This window comes from Rattus rattus, chromosome 4 (genome assembly GCF_011064425.1).
Source record: "Rattus rattus isolate New Zealand chromosome 4, Rrattus_CSIRO_v1, whole genome shotgun sequence".
NCBI classification, from domain to species: domain Eukaryota; kingdom Metazoa; phylum Chordata; class Mammalia; order Rodentia; family Muridae; genus Rattus; species Rattus rattus.
In genome coordinates this window covers 112,845,239-112,872,657 of record NC_046157.1, presented here as the reverse complement: position 1 = coordinate 112,872,657, position 27,419 = coordinate 112,845,239, and the positions used below count along the sequence as shown (strand labels likewise).

The following is a 27,419-nucleotide window of genomic DNA, read 5'->3' as shown; positions in this document are numbered from 1 at the left end:
GCTCCACTGAGGACAGAGTATCCCAGGGGCTTCCAGTGTGGCTGCAGATGACTTTGCTAGCCCTTCCTTGTGGAGAGGCCACATCACCTGCACAGGTAGAGATAAGATGAGGGCAGGGCTGTAGACAGCCATTTGGAGGATTACAACCCTAGCCGTGCACACATAGCAATTGCAAGCTGGCTCTCCCCTTACCCAGTGTGGCCCGATGTCCTGCATACTAACGGGGTGGACTCCTTACATATGCAAAGGAGTCCAGGCAGCCTCTCATTTGCCTATCCTTTCACCTAGCCTGAAGTGCAGCCCCTGGACCACCTCCTTCTCCACTCAGTGTCACAGCTCTGCAGCCCCACAGTGGCTCTAACTCCCAGATCACTGAAGAGACCCAAGATGCAGATGCCTCGGGACTCATTCCCCACTGACTGGAGCCCACCACCTGTAGAGTTCCTAAACAAGAGCAAGAAAGTACCTCCTGCTAGAAGGAGGCCCCTGGAGGACTTGGAGATGGACCTTCCAGATTCAGACCAGAAGGTGGAGCTGGCCTCACTGGAGGAGCTCTTCTGGAACATGTCAGGTCCAAGCCAACAACAGGCTGGGACCCCGGAGGTAAGCAAGCCAGTGGCCATCTTGGCTTCTCCTCATTGGCCTCTCCTTTCAGTAACCTCTCATAAGCCAACCCTTTTTGTTGACCCCTTCTACAGTCATGTTCCAACTCTCACTCTACACCCAGTCTCTCCAATTCTTGCTGATCACATACCTTACATCTCCCAAGTCTCATAGCCAAGAGTTCAGGCTTCAAGTCAGATTTCACTCCTCCCCATGTTTCTACTCCTCTTTTTTTTTTTTTTTTAAGATTTATTTATTATATATAAATCACTGTCTTCAGTCACACCAGAAGAGGGCATCAAATCTCATTACAGATGGTTGTGAGCCACCATGTGGTTGCAGGATTTGAACTCAGGACTTCTGGAAGAGCAGTCGGTGCTCTTAACCGCTGAGCCATCTCTCCAGCCCCCACTCCTAACTCTTACTCATGAAAGTCATGGGGTAACAGCAGATCGAATGCATTTCTGCATGAGCCCCCTCAAGACTTCCCTGACTAAGGTTAGGGGTTGGCTTCGGAGCAAATAGGAACCTCAGTATCAGGATCCAGTTTTGGTAGCACACAAAGCCTATGACAGAAGTTCAATAATAGAGATCCTAAGTAAGACTTCAGTGATGTTGTGGGGAGTAGAGTGTGGCACACTCTTTAGGACCATGGGCTCAGGAAGTTTATTCTAAACATAGTGCTTCGTTTTTTACCATAACCCAAGATTACCAGTAACCTAATGCCTGCCACTGGGGAACCAGGAAACTATGTTCTAGCCATGTGTAAGAATACCCTGATAATGTTAACTGAGCACACCACACACACACACACACACACACACACACACACACCTGTGTGTGCGCACATGTATGCTGTATTCACACATATCCATACATACATGCAAATACATACACATGCCTACATATGCAGTCTCTTTGGCATGACACTCAAGATGTATTTCTGATTGGAAAGAGCGAAGTGCAGGATGAGGTATGAGGCATATGTCTATGTCTACGGAGTTACAGGGACTGAATTACTGCTTGTGTGTGTTTGTATAGCAACATCTGAAAGCACGCAAGCCTGTGGGCGGGCACTGGGAGAGATCCTTCATACTTTTGAATTTTTTTAAAAATCATGTGATCTTTAAAAATCATATATATGTTAAGAAATGTGAGCAGAATACATTAACATCAATCTTCCCACCTGCTTTTCCCTTCCTTCCCATACCTGTGTCCTGTCTTTCCAGGTTTCGTCTGGGGGCTCGGAGTGCTATGTCAATAATTTAGATTACTTACTGCAAGAAAAGAGGTGAGTATGTGAGGTCTGTGATGGGGCGGGCCATTTCTGTGAAAGACTGGTAGACCAGGGCCTGAGCAGCCTATGTGGGATAGGCAGCCTTTCCCAGCAGGCGTGTCCTGCCCTGTGTGCTCATAGGCTTGTAAGCAGGTCCAAAATGGAGGCTCGGGACCCCACCCACAGGAGGAGCAAAGCCCCTATCCCAGGTCCTTCTTCCTCCCAGCCTCCAGCCCTGCCCAGTTCATGCCACAAGATGTCCCCTCCAAGGAGCCTGGCCTTTGGCCTGTCCCGGTGCTGGAACACCTTTGGCCAATTTCCTTCTCACATTATCTGGTCCTGCTCCTCTTCTTCCTGCTCACAGCCATCACATCTCATGAAGAGGCCGGGGCTCAGCATGGCTGTTCCCCTCTGCAGTTTCTGAAGGCACAAGTCATATTGGTCAGATGTAGACATGTCTTAGTGGGGTAGAGTTGGTGTCAGACACTTGCACCGGTCAGTCTCTTTTGGAGTGACCTTTCAGGGAGAAGGCTGACTTGTGTGGAGGGGCCTTTGGAGTGGAACTGTAGGCTCCTCCTGTGCACAGCAGATGCACTGTAAGGTGTCCAGGAACAGCTGCTCACATGTGGGGCCTGTTTGCTGGCCGGCTGTTTGATGTACTGTAAGCAGATTGTTCTCATGACCTAACTCTCTCCTGTGCATGTGTGCACATAGACCCAATGCAGGTCTGTGTACACACATGTTGAGTGCAGGTGGAGCTCCTGCCTCTTGACTCCCTCTGGAAGTATCTATGCCTGCACCTTCTCAGAATCCTTTCTTAGAACCCATGCCCTGCCTTCTTGCCCACAGAATGTAGTTAGGCACACTGGGTTAACAGCGTTTTCTCTGGTTCTATGCATTCTGCCCACTTCAGAGTCAGTCCACCTTCTTCTTCCACATAGTGACTTGGGCTTTTAATATCTCAAAGCTATTGTTTGGGACTTGATGTAGGGAGTTGATGGTGCCACTCTACTTGCCTTGAAATTCATCTTGACTCTGGCTCCTTCCATACTGCTGAGAAGGGCTTGCCTTTGAACCTTGGAGAGGGAGGGGTGCTGTCTTGTAAAGGCGGATAGCACAGACCATGCTGCTCCTGGGGGGCAGCTGGGACAGGAAATTTGGGTGCTGACAGGTAGGAGGGATGTGGCCATAGATAAAGAGGTGATGTGGTAAAGTCATCAGACACAGACACCCACTGGGTCTTGAGAGCTTCTCAAGAGACAGAAATGTTCTTTTCTGCATGATAAAAAAGATCACACAGAGCTGGAGAGGTGGCTCAGAGGCTGAGAGCACCAACTGCTCTTCCAGAGGTCCTGAGTTCAATTTCCAGCAACCACATGGTGGCTCACAACCATCTGTAATGGGATCCGATGCCCTCTTCTGGTGTGTCTGAGGACAGCTACAGTGTACTCATATAAGCAAAAATAAATTTAAAAAAAAAAAAAAAAGACTCACATGGACTGCCCTGGAAGAAAGGGTACAGTGCTGAGAACTAGCAGAGCTGAGAGAGTGGGCTCCTTGGAGGTTAGGGGGTGGGAGGTGTGCAGGCTCAGGTCTTGTGGCCAGAGCTGCTGGGCTCTAGGTTGTTTGAGGAATAAAGACTTAGACATGTGACCTGAGAAGAGTTGCTCACCTGAACCAGAAATGGTCAGGTCTGAACACGTGATAGAGACCTTGGTAGGAGAAGGAAGTTTTCATCTTGAGCTATGAAAACTATAAGGACCCCCAAGAAGGGCCAGGTAGAGGGTGAGGACTCCCCAGATTTTTTTCAACAGCCTTCAGAAGCAAGGACAGCAAAGGCTAAAGGGTGCTTTATGCTCTCTAGGGCTGTACAGGACTGTTAGGGTCAGAGGAAGTGAAAGAATCTATTAGTCCGTTTTCTGTTGCTGTAACAGAATACCTGAGACCAGGAGGTTTATAAAGAAGAGAGGCTATTTGGTTTGTGGTTCTGGGAGTCCAAGAGCATGGTGCTGGTGTCTGTACAATGTCTAGTGAAAGCTTTATGTTTTCTCCCCCATGGCAGATGGAAGGGAATGCAGGAAAACAGCATTTAAAAAAAAGTATTCACCCATAATTGAGCTCCATCTCAGAGCGCAGTGCCTCTTGATAGCCCTCTACCTGTCTGTGTAGTGTTTCTCTGAAATGTACATTTCCACACGAGTGTGGAAAGGACAGACTACATGCAGGGCATAGCATGGAGGTGTGGGTCCAGCAGGGTAATGATGGGTCCACAAGGGCCTTAGCAAAGGCTGGCCAGAGGTGGGAGCGAAGTTCATTGGGTGAGGAAAGGAGATATGGCACTCCTACCCTCTCTGTTGCTGGAAAGGGCCAAAGGATGAGGGAGAAGGGTGCGCAGGGGTGGGAGGGCTCCAGCCTCTGGAGGATGGCGGTGCAAGTGATGAGTTGGGGCTGCCAAGGACCTGAAAGGACAAGCCTCCTCTCGTCATGTGCTGAGCCCTGGGGTAATGGAAGAGCAGACCCAGTTCTGGGGGTGTTAGAGAATGGGGGAATGTCAAAACAAGATCCACAAATAGACACGCTGGACACTGTGTGGCAGACACTCTCTACTTTCCCCATCGCCACTGGAGACAAAGCAGAGCTCTGTCCTGCAGGAGAAGTCTCAGAGCCTGCTCCAGCATGTGGTCTTCACTCCCTAGCCATGCTGTGTTCTGGGGTGGGGGTGACCTGCAGCCTGGGGCCTGCAGGTGGGCCTCAGGTAGCAGTGACAGTGACTGGCTCAGACTCTCCTTTCCCCCAAAGGGAGCAGGCCCTGGAGCAGGAATGGGAGCAGCTGCTGCAGCAGGAACATCCCAGGCTGGAGTCCTCTACGCGTGATGACGACGACAGAGAAGCAGTGCTCACACCTGAGCACAGGTAGGAGCCAAGCCCTGTAGGGATGGGAGTTTCACCTGGAATGTGTGTCACCTCCTCCTCTTATAGCCAGAGTCACAGATAACAGAGTCACCTGCTGCTGGCCTTCAGAGGGCCAGTGGCCTTCTAGGAGACAGATGATAAAGCAGCCCAGTTATCAGCCAAGTTCACAGAGCTCTGTTTCATGGGGAATAGGCACACAGAAACCACAGTCGTAACTGAAAACTGCCTAGAAGGAGATTATGGCCACAGGAAATTGTTCATCTCCCCTGACTAGGGGAAGGAAGATGGCCATCAGTGCTGTCCTCAGCTTTGCTGGCTCTGATTTCATTGGGCTATGGTTTGAGGAAGGGCTGAATTTATCTCTGCCACAAGGTCTGAGATGCCGGGGGACATCAACGGAATCCATCTTTATGATAGTCTGTTTTCTGTGTGTGGTATTTGGATAAGATGGCCCCCACAGGTTCATATATGTGATGCTTTGTTACAAGGAAGTGGACTCTTTAAAAGGATTAGAGAATTGGAGGAAGTGTGTCAGTGGGCCTGGGCTTTGAGGTTTCAAAAGCTGATGGTGGGCCCAGTCTCTCTGCCTGTGGGTCAGGATGTAGCTCTCAGCTACTGCTCCAGCACCAGCTCCAGCAGCCCAGCCTGCCATGCTCCCTGCCATAACAATAATGAACTACTCTGGGAGGAAGTCCCTGATTAACTGCCTTATTCTCTAAGCGCTGCCTTGGTCATGGTGTCACTTGACAGCAACAGAACAGTGACTGAGATCGTATGACGCTTAGTCCTTCAGGGCTGCTGTGACGTAGGTGTGGAGGGCAGCAGGAATCTGCTTCTCTGTTTTGCTTTGCTCTGCTTTTTCTTTGTTCAAGACTTCTGTGTAGCCCTGGCTGTCCTGGAACTTGCCCTGTAGACCGGGTCAGCCTTGAATTTAGAGATCTGCCTGCCTCTGCCTCCCCAGTGTGGGGATTAAAGGCGTGCTTTGCCACATCAGCCCTTAGAACTCTGCTCTCCACAGTGAATTCCAGAGACTGGGAATCTGAAGTCATGGTGCCTGCCCAGCTTCTGCGAAGACTCTCAGTCCTCAGATGGAAGAGAGGTGGCCTCTCAGAGACCCCTCAGAGTTCTCTGATGTGTTTTGGGTGTGTTTAGAGTTTTTTCTTTCTGTATTGGAGGACTTGATGCATGCCAAGAAGACATTCTTCCACCAAACTATAGCCCCAGCCTGGGTTCTCTTACCATGATGCTCTCATTGATGAAGAGACTCTGCCATGTTGGGGACTAGAATTCACTGAATTCACTGTAGGTGACTCAGAAGGACTCGTTCCATCTGTATGTCACCAGGCATCTGTCTGTCTGCCTGTTCACTGACTCATTCATCTGTCCATCAGTGTTCCTCAACTTGTACCAAGCTCTGTGGCACCATTTGCTCTCAGCTCAGAGAGACAAACAAACAAGACAAGGCTGATGAGAGAGGAAGATATGGGAAGGAAGTGCAAGGCATGCTGGGAAAGGCCTTTCAGAAGGTGACTGTTGAGCAAATCTAAAGGCAGTAAGAGCCAGACACAGGTCAGGGAACTAGAAGTAAGTCTTGGAGGCCTTTGTTCCAGGTGAGTAGGCACCATTGATCTGACACACACCCAAATGGCATCCTATAGCAAGGGCAGACTGGTGGGACAGGGGCAGAAGGAAGTCACAGGGTGGAGAGCATGTGTTGATAAAACATTAAAATGGTTCCTTTTCCTGGATTCACCCTATAACACAGAAGATGGGGATTTCTCTCTACCGGGAATCAAACCAGGTGATATTTTCTAAAGTCTATATACTGTCTACCTGGAGACAGTCAGATCCCACAGTAGGGATTCCATCCTGATGATAGCGCCCTGTCCCCACTCCAGATACCTGTCACAAGCCCAGATTGTTTTACTTGTCCTTCCGACTGACTCAGTATGAACTGGGGATTCAGACACACAGCCCATTCCTTTGGCTTAGTGAATTTGCGAAGATAGCTCACAGGACTCAGCATTGCTTCCATAAAAGACGCTAGGAAACCTGTGAAGAGACACATGAGTTTTGGGGAGGGGCACAGAGCTTCCCCATCTCTGGGCATGCCGCTGCCCAGGAGCCTCCTTAACTATCAGGAGTTCTCTGAAATCTGCCCTTTTGGATCTTTCTGGAAATTTCCTTGCATAGGCATGATGGGCTGCACAGGAAACACCCCCTGTGCCCACTTGTGGAGGGTCTTAGCCTCCATCTGCATGCAGCGTTCCTTCATCTGGGCATGAGTCCTTTGTGATGGGGGTTGTCTTATGACTGTCAAGTAAGGTAGATCAGAGGAAGATTCTGCAGATTCAGGGAGTTCCTGTGACTTTAGGGGACTCCTTTGGGAAGGAGAGTTTTTTTAGTCTCCATGGTTCCCCTGAAGGAGGGAGTCACAAGCCAAAAGTCATGGAAAAAAGACACGACGCTATAGAGATGGCTCAGTGGTTAAGAGCACTGACTGCTCTTCCAGAGGTCCTGAGTTCAATTCCCAGCAACCACATGGTGGCTCACAACCATCTGTAAATGAGATCTGATGCTCTCTTCTGGTGTGTTTGAGGACAACTACAGTGTACTTATATAAATAAATAAATCTTTAAAAAGAAAAAGAAAACACAAGACACTCGTGTATCACACACAGTCCCAGCAAGTAATCTAGGAAAAATGATGCTGATCAGACCCATAGGCAGGTGGGCAGGGCAGGCAAGTGCTGGCTGCTTCAGGGAGAAGTGACAGTTTGCTATGGAGTGGGCTAGAGAGTAGGAGAAAAAGAAGCAAAGCAGGGGCACCAAGGTCTTGGGCCTGAGCAACTGGAAGATGGGGATAAGCTTTGTTTTTATCTTTTGAACTAGGTCTCCCAGGCTGGCCTCAAACTTCATCCATCTACCTCTGCCTCCCAGTTTTTTGGGGATTACAGGTATGTTAGTGGTTTGAAGGAGACTGACCCAATAGGATCATATATTTGAATATATATGAGCCCTTAGTTGGTGGAATGTTTAGTAGAATTAAGAGTTGTAGTCTAGGGGTTGGGGATTTAGCTCAGTGGTAGAGCGCTTGCCTAGCAAGCGCAAGGCCCTGGGTTCGGTCCCCAGCTCCGAAAGAAAAAAAAAAGAGTTGTAGTCTTGCTGGAGGAAGTGTGCCACTGGGAGTGGGCTTTGAAGTTTCAAAAGCCCATGGCAGACTCAGCGTCTCTGGTTGCTGCCTGAGGATCAGGATGTAAAGCTCTCAGCTACTTCTCTAGCACCATGCCTGCCTGCTGCCATGCTCTCGCCATGATGATAATGGACTAGTCCTCTGAACCTGTAAGCCAGCCCCAATTAAATGTTGTCCTTTATAAGAGTCGCCTTGGTCATGGTGCCTGTTCACAGCCATAGAATACTAAGACAAAGCGAGCACCATCACATGTAGCATGGAGGCATCTCTAATACAGGAAGGGAGATCCAGTGAGCAGAGGCGGGCTTAGAAGTAGAGTTCAAGTTCAGGTAGATGGCTGAGGCAAGGTTAGGAATCACCACAGGCAGGTGATGTTAAACAGCCTGTAAGAAGTCAGACATGACATGACATACCTGTTACCTTAGAACTCGGAAGGCAGAGGCAGGAAAGTCACCAAAAGTTCAAGGCCAGCCTGGATTATATAGTGTATTTCCAGGGTTGCAAAGCAAGACCCTGCTCAAAAACAAAGAAACAGCATGGAAACAAGATGAGACAGTGTTGGGGGTTAGTGTACCTACCGCAGGAAAAGCCAGTGTCCAAGAGCTGAGGTCCACAGCTGAGGCAGGGAAACAGAAAAGGCAACTGAGCGTGCTGGGGAAGCTGTCCCAGAGCCAGCGCTAGTGGACAGCTGGGCAGTAGGGGTCAGGAAATACAATAGCATGTAGCAGCACAGCAGTAACTGTGACCTTGTCAAGAGCAGCTGTGTGGGAACAACCTGTCTGGCAAGCAGGCAGACAGGCCAAAGAGAAGGTCAGGAAGGAGCTTCAGAGGAAGGTAGGGCAGGACTTCAGGTAGGGCAGAGGCTTGATGGACTAGTTGGTCAGCTTGTGGTTGTTGATCACTTGTTTCCTTTTTTCCTTCATGGGGACACTACAAAAAATGAGGAAGCTGATGTGCTGATGTTGGAAGACAGAATGGCTGTCTTTTGTTGTGGTTGGAGAGGCTGGGGGACATAATAGAATGCAGGTGACAGGAGAAACTGGAGGGGAGTGATAAGAAGGTGGCCTCAGGTAGCCTTACTTGTGTGATGTCCAGGTGTGGCTTTTTTGTGAGTTTGAGTGCACAGATTAGCCTCAACCCAGGCATAATGACTGTAGCTTTGACCATGCTCAGGGTTTGCTCAGGGACAACATGCTGACATCCTTGGGACCCTGCCTTAAGAATGCCCAAAGGCATCACACTATTTTAAGTTACCCAGAGATGATTTTAGGGTCTATGTGGTTGGCCATTTGTCTTTTTCACAGATTATTCCTAGACAAAGGTTTTGGGTTTTTGTTTGTTTGTTTGTTTGTTTGGTTTTTGGTTTTTTGTTTGGTTGGTTTTTGTAGTTTAAATAGACAGTAAATGCTTTAGGCCTAGAGCCAGCCGGTCTCTGGCATAGGGAGTAGGCTCTGGAGTTACAGTTTCACAAAAGTTTCCTAAACATAGGTCCCCTGTAGGCAAGAGTTCAGTGACAGAGTCTGACGATGCAACAGGAATACCCGGGTGTGGAAATGGACCCTGGGCAGGGACTAGCTGGCAGGCTTTAGTTTAGGGGACCCTGCCTCCTGACTGGTATCAGGCTTTGTTATAAATGGGTAGTCTTTCCCCATTCAGTGTGCCAATCACCAAAGGAAAAAAAATTGCAGAAGAGTTTATTCACCAGACAGTCAAACTAAGAAGAGAGTCCCAAGTCTTTAACATAACTACCTCCCCAAATAGGGCAAGGCAGGGTATAATTATAACCCTGGTACTTGGGAGGTAGAGAAAGGAGGGTTGGGAGCTCAGGATTATCCTTTGCTACAAAATGAGTTCAGGGTCAGCCTGGGTTACATGAGATCCTGACTCAAAAAAAAAAAGGAAAAGAAAGAAAGAAAGAAATGTGACTCTGCCACTCTTAGGCCAGAGCTCGGGGATAAGGATGCAGGTGTGGGGAGAGATGGCTGGAGAGAAAAGTGAAGGACTTGAGGGTCTACACATGCCCAGTCAGCTTCATAGCTCTACATAGAGTTGTTTTTAACACGATTTCAAACATTGGATCTTACTAATAAAGACTCAGGAGCCAGAGCCTACGGTGAAAGCCTGCCAGCTGAGAGAGGCAGAGAAAATGCCCAGCTGACCTTCCTACTCCACCGAAGTCCCAGAGGAAAAGGCTCCTTTTCCTTCTCCACGCTGCCTTAAGTGCCCTTCAACACAAAGTCCCTCCTCTCTTTCCTGGGTTTCCTTACGTTCCCGCCCTGTCAACTGGTTGCTTGCTCTGCCTCTTGACCTATCGTTGACTTTATTTAGCTCTTGTTTACAGAAAGCTCTTGGATTAGAGATGTGTGCTAGGGCCGAGACACCTCTCAACAAGAAACAGATTTTTCCAGTTCACAATGTCAGGGTTCGCAGTGCGATCAAATATCCTGCAACAACGTAGGATTCTTGTTCAGAAAATGGCTCCGTGGTAGAGGTCAGAGGGTAAGGCTTTTTGGTCTTTTAGTGTCAAGAGGTCATCCACTGGACATGTATGAAGCCCTCAGTGCACAGGGCGTGATTCCAGCTGATGTGAGCTGGACTAATGCCCCCCAAAGAACCAGTGCCACCCGACAGCAGCTGCTGCCCTTTGGATTAAAGGGAGCAGCAGTGATCACAAGCAGGTGAAGCCGTGTGTTTATTCTGGTTTTTCCTCTGTTTCCTCTTCGCTGTGAAAGTCTCAGAACATGTCTTGACAGGAACAGCCACCAGATGGGCACAGCCAGCTCCTTTTGCAGGCTTCCTAGGGACTCAGGGTTGCTAAGAGGTCGTCAGGCTTTGGCCAGATCCCCATAGGGCAGGTGCTGGGTCTGCCTGGTGTCCAGGAACCTCTGTAGGGAAGTGTGGTAGCCGGAAACTGAGCTGAATCAGTGTGTTGGGAATGTTGTGACTGCGTCACTGGGAATGGTCCCAGGCTGTGGACTTGACTTCAGGGATCATAACATGGGATATGTAGCCTTTAGTTAAGGCCTCTTAAAACTTTGGTAAAGTCTCTGAAGTGAGCTGAAATGATAGCAGCTCCATGGACAAAGCGAGTTCATAGCCCCAGAAGCACAGCATTCATTTCTTCTGAGATTCTAGGAATCTAACACAAGATGGAAGGCACAGTCAGGAGACGTCCTAGAAACTGGCTGGCCAGCTGTCCTAGGGTGCATAGTCCTAGGGACACAGAAAAGGAAGGAAGAGGAAAAACCAAACAAAAATAGGTGTAGTGCATAGCCCGAGAATGACACAGGCCTGCAGGTCTCTGGAGCCCCAGGCCAGCCTGGTCTATGTATTGAGTTCCAGGCCAGCCTTGCTTTGGAGTGAGGCTGTGTCTCAAAACAAAAAACAAAACCAAACAAAAGCAGAACAAACAAAAAAGTCAGATAAACAAACGGACATTGTCTCAAACAAGGTAGCCAGTAAGAACCAACATTCAAGGTTGTCCTCTGACCCCCCAGATGAACACACGGGCACATACGTCATACAAAGTACACACAGAGACATTTAAAAAAAATTTAGAGGTAATAATATGAGATATATTTTTTCTTTTTTTAATTTGGTGATTTTATTTACATTTTAAATGTTATCCCCCTTCCTGGTTTCCTCTCCATAACCCCCCACTGGTCACCTCTCCACTGTCTTCATGAGGGTGCTCCCCCACCCACCCACCCACTCCCACCCAACATTTAATTTTAAACGTTTGTATTACATCTATTTATTTGGAGCGGGGTGTGTATGGCCACAGCTCATGAGTGAGGTCATAAGACGTTTGGAGGAATTGGCTCTCTCTTCCACCATGTGAGCCATCTTCCTGGCCCAAAATTAAAAAAAGTTTTTAAAAACTTGGTAGTAAGAATAATTTTGTTGTCTTTGACCTTTCTACTGAGTGCACACAGGATTGTGGAAGTCATAACTTAAAGGTCAGAAAACTCCACACAAAAGGGAGCTGTGCATGCAGCTGCTGCCAGCAGAAGGTGTTTGTGCTTTGAAAGCATGGCTCATTTTCTGGGCACATGACACTCTCCAGTGGCACTCTGAGAAAGGCTCTCGGACAACAGCCACTTTGAGGTGGTGGTTTTGATGTAGGATCATTGTGGTGTGACGGTTCAATCTTACACTTTAAAATTAAAAATGACTCACTGGTGTAGGGAAGTACCAACCTGTTCCATCTCTGAATGGGACCAGAGGAAGTGGTGAGGGCCAGCAAGGCAATATGGGTGGGGGCTAGGCATCATCTGCCAGACAAGACGTCATGTGATTGCCACAACTGTCTGTGTTAGAAAAGGACCCTGATCTTCCCAAGCAGAGTGTGTGCTCATACACTAAGAATTGGCTCAAATCTTGACAGGATGACATCCTAAATTATCTCTTTCTTAAACTTAAAAGACTTTATGTGTGCGCTGAGTTGGGGAAGGGCAGGGGAAGGGAAAGAGAGATATTTAAACCACAACATGGCCCTTTATTCTCTGCTCTAGGCTACACAGGAAATCCCTAATTAGACGTGTGACAGTGTCTTGGAATCTCTAATGATACACATACATTACAGTTAACATTACAAAAGTCCCTTTGAGTGATGCCTTAGGGAAAAGGGCTAGGACCCACTTTACAGATGAACCAACTTATTATTGATTTCTTAATAATTTTCACATTTTTCTAGCTACAAAAGTAACAAAAGAAGCTATTAACATTCTAATAGCAAGGACAGGACCAAATTAGGTTATCTTACCATGTATATGGTAGCCATCAAACTCCTTGTGAACCCACAGAGCCTGAACCTTCTGGGTTCTACCATCCTTCCCACACATGGTGCCATTTGTCCCCAGGACAGCCCTCAGAGTCTTACCTTGGGTCACCTGGCCAGAGAGTGATTCAGGTTTACGAGGCTGGCTGTCAGGTGGCAGGAATGTGACCCCAAGGCCACGGCCAACTGCTCATGTCCCAGTTCCTGAGTCGTGATGCCTCCTCAGACAGCATATCTGGTTGGGAACCCGTGGGCTCCCTTCCAGGTAGAGAAGGGAATGTAACATGTCTCTGTCACCATTGTCAGATGGCTTTTATATTGCTAAAATACCAAATGGAAGGTGGCTTTTTAAAGCAAGCAGAAAATGTGTTTTCCTCTGCTCCCCACCTAAGTCTGTTCAGAAGGGCGGTAGCTGGGAATATCGGTAACGGGTTAGGGGAGCTTTTGTGTCCAGGTATGTTATCTCTGCATGTGTGTAGAGAAGTCACTCCTTATCTGGTTTCCCTTGTGGTTCTTTTGGTAACCATAGTCAACTGCCATCTGAAAATATTAAATGGAATTCCCAAACACACAGTGCATAAGTAGTGTGAGTAAAGTTTGTGGTCTCCTCCATCTTGCCCAGGACACTAATTACCCCTTTCCCTTTGGGTCCACACTGACTGTGGTGCCCACCCATTATTCGCCTGGACTGACAGAGAGCAGCCACAGGATCAATCAATGCATGTGTTCAGGTCACGCCTGCTGTACTTAATGCAGCCCCAAAGCCCCGAGTAGTGATGCAGGAGACAGAGATGTGCAGCAAAGGCTGTAAAGCGCTTCCTTTAAGAAAACAGGTGAGCATTTAAGAAGGGAAATGGTGGGGTTGGGGGTTTAGCTCAGTGGTAGAGCGCTTGCCTAGGAAGCACAAGACCCTGGGTTGGTTCTCAGCTCCGAAAAAAAAACCAAAAAAAAAAAAAAAAAAAAAAGGAAATGGTCTGCTGCTGTTTGCTAAAGTCTGCAGAACAGATCTTCCACCTGCAAAGCTGTGGGGAAGGAGGAGAAATTGGCGTGTCTCCTGTCACACTTCAAACTGTGTAAGTTACAGCCATGGTGTGTGACAAGAATTCGGTTGTGAAAAATGCATTCTGTCATAGATGACTATATACTATAATACTGGCTGCGGTGGCAGGCGTCCATTTAGGATCCATCTTGGAATCTATTAGGAGATGACATGCGTGCGCACACTTGCACACCCGCACACCCTAGTCTTCAGCTCGGCATCCCGCCCATCAGTGCACTGTAACTGGCTGTCGGTGTTGGTCAGCTGTGTGGAGACCCAGTTGGGTCTTCCTTCCCTCTCGATTCAACAGAACCGCAGAGTCCCTTCTTCACTTTGGTGCTCCACTCCTGTCTGTGAGCGCAGGCAACTCTCCTAAGTGGCTGACAGGTCCGGGTCTGCATTTCAGTAGGTTTCTTGGGCAGTTGTCCTTACAAGTGCTGGAGCTCGAGGGTCACTGGCCCAACTAGCATGGACACCTACACTGACGGTGCCCTGTCAGGTGGTACCTCCTCACCCCTTCCCAGACATCACTCTGGCCCTGGCTACACAGCCACTGTTCCCCTCTTAGCACTGTATAGGCTGCTACAGAGCTAGGCACACCTCTAACCCTGCCGTACCCCTTGCCTTGCCAGGATGCTGGTGGAGAAGTTCTCCGTGTCCCTGCAGGTCATTCCACCAGTGCACCCAGGTGAAACTGTATTCTTGCCTAGGCGTCACCCTTTGCCTTGCTTCCTGGACTCCTCTAGTCTAAGGCCACACAGCCAATTGGAAGAGCTCTTCCTCAGGTAAGCATACTGTGCTTGCTATTTTATATCAGCTTGGTACAAGATAGAGTCATTTTGGAAGAGGGAACTTCAATTAAGAAAATACTTCCATTAGATTGGCCTGTGGTCAAGTCTATGGTGCACTTACTTGATTGATGATTGATGTAAGAGGGCCCTGCCTACTGTGGGTGGTACCACCCCTAGGTGGATGATCCTCAGGGCTATAAAACAGCAAGCTGAGCAAGCCATGGGGAGCAATCCAGTAAACAGCACTCTTCCATGGCCTCTGCATCAGCTTCTGCCTCCAGGTTCCTGCTTTGCTTAAGTTTGTGCCCTGACTTCCCTCAGTGGTGGGCTGTTATCTGGAAATATAAGATGGAATAAACCTTTTTCTCTTCAAGTTGTTGATGGTTATAGCATTTTATCACAGCATGAGAAACTGACTGAGACATAGGGAACACAGAGGAACAGTTCTGTTCTAGGGACAGGAGCTACCTCAGATAAGAAAATGCAAAGCATTGATCTGAACAACATGGATATGTAACCTTTTATGAAAACTGGTGGTGGTATTTGTTACTTTCTGCCCCCTGCAACTGTAGTAAAACAGATTGGCTATCATGAAGGGAAGTCAGGGCAGAAGCTGAAGCAGGAACCTGGAGGCAGGAACCTGGAGGCAGGACCGCAGAGGACGCTGCTTACTGGTTGCTCCCAGACTCATTCATGCTCAGGCACCCTTCCTAGAGAGAGACCAGGTTTACATGCTTAGGAATGATGCTGCCCACGGTGGCCTGGGCCCTCTTACGTCAATTAGTAATCAAGGAAATGTCCCATAGGCGTGCCCACAGCCAATCCGAAGGTGACGGTTCTTTAGCTGAGTGTCCCTCTTTGTCGGTGTATAAAGTTGACAACCAAGATTATCTGCCACAGTAACATGGTTATGTGTGTCTTGTAGAAAATTTACTAATTTAGATACACAAACTCATTTTAATTGAAAGATTTAAACTTGTGTGTGTGTGTGTGTGTGTGTGTGTGTGTGTGTGTGTGTGTGTGTGTGTATAAATGTATGCTATATGTGTGGGTAGTGCCTCAGAAAGCCAGAATTAGGTGCCCCGGGCCCATCAGCTGTAGATACTGGGAAGCAACTTTGTGTCCTCTGAAGGAGTAGAAAGTGGAATAAACCTGTTCTTCCCTCAAAAGAATATGCTCTTAACTTCTGAGCCCTCTCTTCAGCCCCTGGAAGCAAAGACTCTGTTAAAGCCTACATTACAGTAAACATGAGGCCGCACGTTACATGTCCATACTGCCTTCCCTCCCCACACCACAGTTTCAGAGAGCATTCTGAGCCAGACTCACCATGCATGGCCTAAGGAGCTTGTTTCATAGCACAGGGCCAAACTCTGGGGTGTCAGAGACAGTGACGGTCACTCCTCCCTACAGCAGGGCCCTTACCATAGTTATAGCTCATGTCATTTCAGTTACCTGGGGCCAGCTGTGGTCTAGGCATATTACATGGGCAAATCCAGAAATAGTTTATAGGTTTTTACCTTATATACTATTATGAGTGTTGAAATTTGTGTCATCCCATTCCGTCAGCCTGGCATATGCATGAACCCTGCCTTTGTTGTATTCCCACTGAGCATGCTCTAATCAACTAGTAGCTGGCTCCATTATCAGATTGATCCATGCAGTGTGGAGGGCTTTCATTAAGGAAATTACTTAGTGACCACCGCAGAGCACAAGTAGAGTGTTGCTGGGGCTTCACACAGGCCAAAGAGACGACATGATGCTTCCTTCCTCCAAGTGAAAAGGAGAAAGAAGACTCATAAGCTGGGGTTGCTGGGACAGTAGAGCTGGAGAGACGACCCAGTGGCTGAGTGCACACTACTCCATGTGTGCAGCTCTCAAGCATTGTACCGTACACAATACACACAGGTAAACTGTGTAGGAATCAGTACCAGACACTGTTTTGACCATCTCTTGAGGGTCAAAGGGTCAGATCCCCCACAGACAGAGAAGGAGGAGTGTATTTGCTGGGAGTGTCTTCACTCTCTGTGCCATCCGTTCAGAAAGCCTTCCCAGCCAGAAGCAAGCGTGATAACAAAAGGACAGCTGCCTGGCTCCTCCTCTGCTGGGGAGTAAATTCATGCTCATTACCTTGTAACCACTGACAGATTGCTCTGTAAGGGGATTTCTAAACCGTTTACCACAATCATGCCCCAACACTTGGCAGTTGTGAGCTCATCTTCAAGAATATAACAAAGAAGGGTTGGGGATATAGCTCAGTGGTAGGGCGCTTGCCTAGCAAGCGCAAGGCCCTGGGTTCGGTCCCCAGCTCCAAAAAAAAAAAGAATATAACAAAGATAAGGAGAATCCAGAGCTGTTGCTCTCTGCCTGGTACACTTACAGGCTGGTGACTTTGGTGGAGGCCAAACGAATAGAGAAAAGGCCACCACCACCCTTCCATTCAACCACAGCATGAGCCATGTCAGTTTGGATGTTTCTTTTAAAGTTCTAAAAAATTTACATTTATGGGGTTGGGGATTTAGCTCAGTGGTAGAGCGCTTGCCTAGGAAGCGCAAGGCCCTGGGTTCGGTCCCCAGCTCCGAAAAAAAGAACCAAAAAAAAAAATTTTACATTTATTCATTTTATATATATCTATATTATATATACCTCTACACATACATCTATATGAGTGTTTTCCTGCACATGCCTGGTGCCCTGAAGAGTCAGAAGAGAACACTGGGTCCCCTAGAACTAGAGTTAGGGATGGTTGTGAGCCACCGTGTGTGTGCTGGAAATCTGAGGTTCTCTGCGAGAGCAACAAGGGCTCTAACCACTGAGGCTTCTCCAGCGTCCTCTAAAGGCTTCTCTTCTACCCTGGATGTCTTATGTGTGTGTAGAGGTCAGGGGACAACTTCTGGGAGTTGGATCTTGCCTTCCACATGGGTCTTGGGAATTGAACTCAGGTCATCAGGCGTGGCAGCAAATACTGTTTCCATCTCAGCCATCTTGCTGGCCTATACACTTATAGATCATTCTGATTGGTGTCAGAACCATGACCCAGAGAATTGCAGTTTGATCATGTGATGCCACCATAACAATTCCATCCACATTGCTCTAATGTCCTGGCACCCACCTTCTTAGTCTTTTGGAAATTACATTTCTTTCAACTTTTCTCTGTTGTAAATAATGCACCAATGCCTAAAAGTCTAGAAGGTGTCCCTACCTGCAACATGATTATGAGGTGTGCATGTGACCTCTGATAAAGGATCACCTTACCCCAGTAAAAAGGGGCCAAATCAGGAAGTGATGAAAGGCAGAAGGAAGGACGGGGCAGGCCAAGGAGCAAGGACAGGGCTGACTGGGCGTGGGCAGGCAAGACTGGGTGTCAGGAGAAAAAGACTGCCTTAGCACCCAGGTGCGTGTGTGTGTGTGTGTGTGTGTGTGTGTGTGTGTGTGTGTGTGTGTGTGTGTCTGTGTGTATCTGTGTGTGTCTGTGTGTGTGTGTCTGTGTGTGTGCACATGTGTGTGGTGTGTGTGTGTGCACGGGTATGTATGTGTGTCTGTGTGTGTGTATGTGTGTGTGTATGGGTGTGTATGTGTGTGTGTGTGTATGTGTGTGTGCATATGTGTGTGTGTGTGCATATGTGTGTGTGTGTGTCTGTGTGTGTGTGCATGTGTGTGTGTGAGGGCTGGGGAGTGAAGGGAGTAGGATATATGGGGGTGTTGGTACCACCAGCACATTTCTGCCTCTAACAGGCTGGCTGGAGGCAGGAAATATTTGACAGATGAGATGGCCTGTGGAGCAATGACCTGGGATCCAAGCTGCCCTGCCCAAGGGAGCTAGGTGTCTGCCCAGCTTCCCTAGAGAAAGAATTCGGACCCTCCTCCCTCAGATATACTAATGAGCAGTTGCAGTGGTGCCCAGGTCAGTGGTGTTGAATCATACTTTACTTTCTGGAGAAGTGCCCTTGTGACATATCCGTGTCACAGTGTATATGTAAAGGGGGCGAGGCACTGAGTGAGGGCCACCTCCTTAGATCGCCTTGCATTTCCTTATTATACCCAAGATAGAAGAGTGGGAGCAATAGCCATTCAATCATGACTCTACGGTATTGGTCAGAAACATGACCTTAGAGCAGCGGTTCTCAACCTTCCTCATGTTGTGACCCCAACCATGAAATTTTTTCATTGCCACTTCATAACTGTAATTTTGCTACTGTGCTCAATAATAATGTAAATATCTGAAATGTGAGCCTTCTGGGGTCAGAACCCACAGGTTGAGAACTGCTGCCTAAGAGATCATGAGGCCTTTCCATACAGTCGATCGTGGGCCCTTGGAATGGCTAGGCCAGGTAAAGACACTTGCTGCTAAATCTGGTGACCCAAGTTTGATCCCTAGAACCCACAGTGAAGAAGACTAATTTCCAAAAGTTGATCTCTGACCTCTAAATGTGAACTAGGGTATACATGTACCTGTACTGACACATCACACATGCACGTGTGCATACATGCACTTGCACGCATACACATACACACATAATTTAAAATTAATGCTTTGTGAACTGACAAGTAGTTTTTCAAGTTGCTTTCCTGTATTTTTAAACTTTTTTGTACAGTTAGCAGGTATCACAGTAGCCCTTGGAGAAGGGGAAACCTGCTGGGGGGAGGGGCTTGTTTTTTGTTTTTGTTTGTTTTTTTTACAGTATTGTTTCTGAGACAGGGTTTCTCTGAGTAGCCTGGCTGTCCTGGAACTTGCTCTGTAGAGGGTGGCCTCAAACTCATAGCAATCTGCCTGCCTCTGCCTCCTGAATGCTGGGATTAAAAGTGTAATACCACCACTGCCCAACGAGTGCTTTTTTGTTTTGTTTTGCTTTTAAATACCTCTTAAAAAGAGTTACCTCTGTACCTTTCCAGGAAGGGAGAAAAATTTTCCCTCTGAGGAAAATGGAAGTGTCCTCAAAGATCAGGCAAGCCATCCTTCTGGAGTAGCAGGGCAAGACATAGGCTCTGCCTCCAGCTCTGGCCAGCCTTGTACAGGAATGCTGCCTTAGGTCCCACCACTTAAAGGGAGCAGCCCCCAACCAGCCTCCCATTCTGTCACCCAGCTGACTGACAGATGACCTGGGATCAGCTTCATGGGACCACAGGCATCAGCTCCCAGGGTCCCAGAAGGCAAAGCTTGTTTCCCCTTCATTGGCAGCAGTTGAAAGGAATTTCGATCTTCCCAAATAGAGGAGTCTCTGGAGGGCATCAGACTAGGTGGAGGACCACATGCTGTGCCAGGGCAGATGCCTGCTCCCAGGAAGGTAGAGGCTGCCTCCCCAGCCCCTGAGGTGTTCACAAGGATGTAGGGCGCGCGCGCGCGCGCGCGCGCGTGTGTGTGCGTGCGTGTGTGTGTGCGTGCGTGTGTGTGTCCGTCCATCTGTCTGTCCTGCTGTGAGGGCAGACGAGCTGTCAGGCAGCCCAGGTGCAGACTGGGCTATTCCTTTGTGACTATTAGAGGATTGGGAGGAAGCAGGAGATGGTGAATCTGAACTTCACCATGTAGCACCTGTATTATCCTGACACCCCCACAGCCCAGGCTCCTGTTTTGCTCTATGTACTGTTCCTGGAAGAGGGTTGTCACATTGAAGCCAGCTATGGAATGTAGACCGTCCTGCTCATGGCAGATGCCCCCCGCCCCCAAAAAAGGGGGAAGCAACAAAGCTGGACCACCTTGCTGGCAGACCTGGGCTTCTGATGGGGTGGTATTCGCACTCTTTAAACAAAGGAGAAGAAAAGTGGAGCGCAGGCAGACATGCCTACCATTACTCATTCTCTTCTGTTTGGGCATTTTATTGAAACTTTGCATCTGAAAAATTGGCAAGGCCCCAGAAAGTCATACTGTATAAATAGTTCCCCCTTGGTGTTTATCCTTCTGCTGTCCCTGGGATTCGCACACCATTTAGAGATTCTTCCCAATGGGACTGCTGCCCATACAGTGGACTTGCAGGCAGAAGCTGTAAAGCTCCTCCCTTAGACAATATCAGGGTCAGACACTCCAAGGACACTGCAGCTTTGTTCAGAAGCCCACCATGTGAATGGTCCCCCATTTGATATCTGCTGCGCTCTCTCTCTCTCTCTCTGCTGAGTTTCTGCCTCCCTCCCTCCTGTTGCAGCAAACACTGAGGAGGGAATATATCTGCCCTCTGTCATAGCTGCGATGACTGGGGATTAGCCTGTGCCCTGTCCCTCTCATTTGCAGTCATAGCTGAGGGCCTTCCAACTGAACCTTTCTTCACTGGCATCCTGGGAATGACAGCTGGACTGAGTGTGTCTTGCTCAGTCTGATCTGTGTAGCATCTGCTGTCCCTTCCTTCTCCAGAGCCTCTGACATTCTCAAGCTAATTTTTGAACTCAGCATTGGCAAAGGTGTGAACTTGGACCCAGCATCAAGTGTTCTTATTTGGAGATTTTGTTAATGTTGTCTAATTTTTTATTACATTTGCATGTGTGTGTGTGTGTGTCTGAGTATGTGTCTGAGTGTGTGTGTGTGTGTGTGTGTGTGTGTGTGTGTGTGTGTGTGTGTGTATACCACATCAAGCCAGTAGAGACTAAAGTTTCCAGAGTCAGTTCTCCCCTCCCGTATTGGTCCCAGGGTCAGACTGAGTTATCAGACCTAGCAGCAGCGCCTTTACCAGTCGCACTGTCTGCGGCTCAGAATCAGTGCTCCAGCTGTGGAGATCGGACATCTGCACATCTATACACCTGACAAGTGACTGTGCCACCCAAGGTTTTGAGGATTCGTGGCATAGCCTCCTTCCTTTCTGTTCCAGGTCTCCATGCCCAGGAGTGTTATAGGGTCTGTCCTTGCTCTTCAGGGTCGAGCCCCTGTCATTATGGTCAGCAGGCCCCTCATATCCAGAGACCCTCACTTGCTCATTCCCCAGTCACATCTTGCTTCTTGCAGCTCATTTAGCAAGAGACCTAGAACACCTAGGAAGCCATTAGCTGCAAAGCACTGTGGGGCAAGGCCTCTGGCTCCCTGGCTCCTTCCCTTAAGGATAAAATCAACCTCGACAGAGATGAACCTGCAGGCAGCTCTCATTTCCTCAGCAGGAAGTGCACCGGGAAGCCAGAGGAGCAGGAGACACAGTGACACTCCCTCAGAGCAGCAATTGAAAATGTGTTGCTCCAAGCCAGCAGGGGCCTGTACAGTTGGTCCCCCCACCGAGCAACTGGCAGGTTGCCCCACCCCAGCAGAATGCCAGAGCTAGTATCTCCCAGATCCCCCACCAACCCCCCGATTTCCAGTGGCCTCAACACATGTCTCTAGCAGGTCTTGTCAGTGTATAAGCGCTCAGGCTTTCCTTTGCTAGGGGGTGTCGTTCCTTCCCCTGTGCCAAGAAAGCATCTCCGTGACAGGCACCTGGAACAGAATGGGTGGGACCTGTACACACACAGGGAAGTCTGTTTCCGCAGTAGTCATCCCATCGTCAGCACAGACACAATGCTTCTTTCTATTGCAAATTTAAATGACTTTTAAAAATATATATAATTTGTGAATGGCCTGGACAGGCTCAGAGAGACAGCAGCTTGGCTCAGGAAAAGCCTTGGTTTTGGAGTGTTCTGTTCCTGGCAGATGGCAGTGTGATGTCCTTTTCAAAACGGGGTAGGGCAGAGAGGGCTGGCCAAAGAGGATTGGGACATAGGGTATTATCTGAGTATTCACTTCATGGGTTCATTTCCTGGAGTCCACGTTGGCCATCTTTAGGCTATTCTCTAGAGAGAAAGGGTAGAGCACCCCACCTTACAGCCAGTTTCAAGGAATCGGAAATTCAGACAGAGTCTAGTGTAGCCTTCCAAAGCCCTGCAGCTACACACACTGCCCCATATAGCTAACTCCTCACGACCGGGGTCCTGCAGGGCAGGGTGACTGCCAGAGTTCATGTCCCTGCCAGGACTGTTCTGACAGGATACAGGACTACACATGCAGGTTTTGTTTAAAGCCATGTGACTGGCCTGAGCATGCGCATGCACTCCTGGGATGGCTGCAGCCTGAACAGTGTGGGAGTTTTCATGGAACCCTTCCTGGGTATCTCCTTCCAAGATGTCCCCAGCTCTGGGCCTCTTTCTGTTATTTTCCCATCTTCTCAGGTGTCCCCTCTGTGTCAGAAAAACACAAGATGAGGCGGAAACGCTGTGTAACTGGACCCAAAGATGCAGGTGCCCATGGGTAATCCTGTCCACCCCTTGCAGCTGGAGCCCCAGAAGGAGCCTCAGGCACAGGTGCCTGACCCCAAGGGTCTCTTACCTGTTTTCTCCTTTGTCATGTAACAAGGACAAAAATACTAGTCAGTTGTAGGTTTAAAGCACCATGCAGTGGTGTGTAAGCAACTTTGGAGACAACAAGCCATTCTGATGATGTCACAACTAGTTTTCTCTTTCCCATGATACTTCATACCAAGAATTCTAAAAGTATCTTTGTCCTATGTGTCTCTGTGTGCTTCATGGCTTCTTCCTCTCAAAGCAAGGTGTAGCTGCAGCAAGGCTATTGAGACTAACTGGCCAGAGAGCCCCTGCTGAGGGAGGCTACCCTAACCTAATTGCCTGACCCCACAGGTCCTCACTGCCCGAGCAGCTCTCCTTTCTGCACAATGGCTTCCTGAGCAACCTCTACCTGCATGCTGCTGATTGCCCTCGGCCTCTGCTGCGGTGGCTGTTCCAGGTGAGAAGCACGGGACTGCCACTAGGTGGCAGGAATGAGGCAGCCCCATAGCCTAGGCAGCGCAAGGGTTGGCTGGGTCCTCAGTCTCTTCTTGTCTTGGGTGCTTCTGCTACAGAGGATGGAGGAGGACTGGCAGGGATTGATCTCCACCATGATGCTAATGTGCCAAAGTCAGGGAGGTTCAGGGGCCTGAACCCAGAAATGAAGACTGCCTGCAAGTGTCTGTTCAGCATCCCCAGCCTGTGTGCCTCTAGGGTATTCCTATGCCACTGAGTAAGAGGTGTGGCTTTCCTGGGGTGCCTGGTGTTCCTAATAAGCTTAGAGCTGAATGACTGGGTGCATTCTTTTCAACCAGAGTCTGTCGTGAACACCACTCCTTTCTGGCTGTCCCAGTCATGAGGTGCAGCTGGAGGGGGGCTCCTCTGCAGCAGGGGAGGTTGGGGCTCATGAGTTCACTGCTGTCCACTCTCTGGAGCTTAAGGCTTTGCTGCTCTCTATGAAGTTGTAGGTGGTCTAGAAAATTGAAGAACAGCTGCTCCCTCTGCCTCAGGTTCCTCCCTGGAGGAAAATTTTGCCTCGAGGCAACACACCTTCTGCCTGAGAATGTAAATGTAGGTGAGAGGCTAGCAGACAGTCCAGGACCTAATGCTGCTATCCAACTGTCCTGTATTGCTTTGGCCCCTGCTCAGGCCTGTCCCAGAGCTTCCAGCTGAGGCCTGGAGCCCGGCTGTCAGTCAGGGCTAGCCTAGCATGCTGGGCACTTCTCAAGCTTGGCCTTCCAGGGAGAGCTCACTCTGCACCCTCAGGATCCTTGTGGTTCTCTTGTCCTAGAGGGGAAGGATACTGGGCCCCGGAACCCTTGTGCATAGCTGTCCCCTCAGTACCTCCCCCAGTTCCTAGGGTGGGGAGATTGGGCCTGCAGGGTGAGTAGGAGCCAAGAACAGTCAAGCTATTATTCTGCACCCCCAGTGCGGTCTCTCTCTGCTCCTTCCACAGACTATGACAAAATGTACAATTGGCCATTGGGAGGCACAAAGAACCCCTCTCACACATCGCCCACAGAGGATCCTTGTGTGACCCTGACAGGCGAGAAGTGCCCTCCCTTTTTTCGTGGCTTAGTCTCCACTAGATTCTGAAATCCAGGCCATGGACTGGATGGAGAGGCCTCCCCTAGCTCCTGTGCGGTGTCCTTTGGACCAGAGGGGTTGACAGGGGAGCAGAGTTCAGGCCTAGCCCCAGGTGTAAGCTCAGACTCTGCCACTTTGACTTCTGCATTGCTTTGGCCAAGTCCCAGACGTCAGCTGTGTGTGGTGGAGCCAACAGTCCAGTGTGGGTTAAATGAAAAAGCCCTACAGTCTGTCTGTTCTTAAACCTGTCTCCTCCCCCAGATCCCCAGCTCTGCTCAGGACCTGGGCAAGGGAGGGACAGCAGCAGCAGGGACACAGTACTGCTGTTCTGTCAGACTCCTAACAGACAGCACTGGGGTCTCCTAAAGCCACTGCAGGGGATCCTCAGCTGGGGGCGGAGAGCCAGGGATGGGGAGGGTGAGCACTCAAGGCAAGAGCATGGCCCGACCGGACTTCTGAATGGGAGACTAGCTAACCTGGTCCAAGGAAAGCAGCTAGATTGGGCAGGTCACAGGTTGTCTAGCCCACTTGGGTCCATTCTAAATGAGGAGTGACCATCGAATCTTGGTTGACCGCCTCTGCTTGGTTGACACTCCATTGGTCCTATTGTCACTGGGACTTGGTGGCCCTGAACTTGCATCTTCCTTGCTCCAGGGCCCCTTGTAGCTATGCTGCCCACACCAAGTGAACCTCCAGGCCTTAGCACTCTTGACTTACCAAGCCAGAAGCTGAGCAAATGATTCATTGTCAGCAGTGTCCTCATTGTGTGTGGTAGGGGTGGAGAGTGGGCTGGGGGCATGTTTTGGAGCCAGGAGACCATGTGAGTCATTGTAGTTGAGTATGAAGTTTTGCTACCATTACTTGTAATAAAAATTGTTTTAGAGCAGGTGGGTCTCTGTGAGTTCAAGGCCACCCCCATCTACAGAGTGAGTTCTAGGATAGTCAAAACAATGCAGAAAAACCCTGTTTTGAAAAAAAAATCTGGGCTGGAGAGATGGCTCAGCGGTTAAGAGCACCCGATTACTCTTCCAGAGGCCCTGAGTTCAATTCCCAGCAACCACATGGTGGCTCACAACCATCTGTAAAGAGATCTGATGCCCTCTTCTGGTGTATCTGAAGACAGCTACAGTGTACTTGTATATAATAAATGAATAAATCTTTAAAAAAAAAAAAGAAAAGAAAAGAAAAAAAATCTAACTGAATGAATGAATAAATAAATAAATAAATAAATAAATAAATAAATGTCTTTTTTTTTGTTTCTAGTTGTTAACATGGCCTCCAGAAACATCTTCGAGAGCATTTGGTCTCCTCTGGGATCTCAGTATAGATGGGCTGTTCCGTCAGCCTGGTAAGTACCCCGGTGCACGGTGGGCACTGTCCTCCCCCAGCATGCAATGGGACACTGCATCACCTGTGCCACAGACATCAGGCCACACATCTTTAGCTCTGGCTCCAGTGTTAGTGACAAGCTGAGGCAACTGGCTCCTCAGCACCTCTGCCGGGGCCTAGGTGCAGTTCTCAGTGAGTGAGTCCAGGCTGACCTCATGGCCACCTGGGACCCCCTACTGACCAGGAAGGTGAGTTTTGCCCCAGGCAGGCTTTGCTTCAAAAGGGACAGTTTGTCATCCGGGTTCTACCAAGGACCCAGGAAGGAGAGCCGTATAGCATTTTGGGCTGACATTACCAGGAAGGAACCTCAAAAGCTACCCCTCTACCCTCATGCTGTCCTGTGAGCCCCTTGAGTGACAGACAGCCTCTGGTCTGTATCTCGGCTGTGGCATTTGGGTATGTTTGACTCAGCATTCCTGGGAAGCATTGCATGTCCTGCTGGTGGCTACACCTTCCTCAGCTGTCATCATTCCGTACCTGAACCTAGACACTTTGGCACCAAAAGATATTACATAAGCAGTTGGAAGTTGCTTAGGGTTGGCAATAAGAGGGATTCTCAGAGGACTGGACTCCGCCTTTGTCCAGCCATAACCCTCTACCCCAAATCGCACATACACACATCTCCGAGGTTATAGCCCCTGGTATGCCAGAACCCTCTGCACTTTGAGTGTCTTCATTGTGTTCCTCTGCTGCAGAAGTTGCCAAGCTGGGGCGATCTGTCAAATCAGAGCATTCCAGACACCCCCACGGGCCCCTCACCAAGGGCTAGTGACAAGCCACCAGTCCAAGCGTCTTCTCCCTTTTTGTAACCTCTGCCCCTGTGGCCTGTGCTGCCATTTGCAGCCCCAGGGCCGCCTCTGCAGCACGCCTGCCCTTTTGGAAACAGAGGCCTTCCTTGTCTACCCTCTCCATGCTGTCTGTGGTATGCGTCTCCTCCACTCTCCTCTCCTACAAGCCCAATCACTCCCAGGTTCCTGATTCTCAGCTCTGGCTCCTTAAGAGCCTAGCATGGGGTCCTGTCCCCACGAGCCTGGCCTAGAGAACTCCCTGTCTGAGGTCAGGATCCCTCCTGATTAGGAAGAAGTCAGGCCTGATCCACAGAAGAACTAACTAAAGCACACACAGTACACCTGTGTTCACTGTGGCATTGTTCTTAATTGACAAAGTGGAAGCAGCCTACCGCCTGACGGGAGGGTAACAGAGCGTGCATATTGTGTGCGTGCTGAAACGCAACGCATACTAAGATGTTCAGAACAGCCATGTGGTGGGGCAGTGCTAAGCCACAGAGGAGCCCGAAGCCACGTTGACTGGAATAAAACACTAACCAATGAGACGCCTCGATTTCACATGAAGTGGAGAACTGTAGCCACCAGGGCTGAGGAGGCCATGGGGGTTGTTGAGCAGGTTGGCTTGAGAGGCTGGCTGATGGCTGTGCAGCAATGGAAAAGTACATTGTCCACTGCCCCTCTCAGGGCCACTGTTGACCGCTCAGCTGCGCCCAACAGAGGGTGCATGTCTAAGGTTAAGTTAGATCCAGAAAGCTACAGAAGAAAGCCTGCTCATCAAGTTCACACAGCTGGAGGCCCGGGGTGGGGCCTCTGTGAGCACAGTAGAGCTCATGGCAAA

At 49.2% G+C, this 27,419-nt stretch overlaps 1 protein-coding gene across 2 annotated transcripts in view; it reads left to right on the top strand.

Annotated features, from left to right (window-relative positions):
* The first annotated feature begins 381 nt into the window (after positions 1-381).
* The window catches only part of Fam178b (family with sequence similarity 178 member B), an 85,927-nt gene continuing 58,889 nt past the window's right edge, over positions 382-27,419 (top strand). Inside the window, exons 1-6 of one of the 2 annotated variants that reach the window (XM_032899512.1) lie at positions 382-603; positions 1,833-1,894; positions 4,679-4,792; positions 14,436-14,588; positions 23,172-23,277; positions 25,668-25,752. In XM_032899512.1, the coding sequence (XP_032755403.1) occupies positions 388-603; positions 1,833-1,894; positions 4,679-4,792; positions 14,436-14,588; positions 23,172-23,277; positions 25,668-25,752 (736 nt within the window). In that variant the 5' untranslated portion in view covers positions 382-387. The remainder of the gene's footprint in view (positions 604-1,832; positions 1,895-4,678; positions 4,793-14,435; positions 14,589-23,171; positions 23,278-25,667; positions 25,753-27,419) is intronic. The other variant, XM_032899511.1, reaches the window with a different exon arrangement.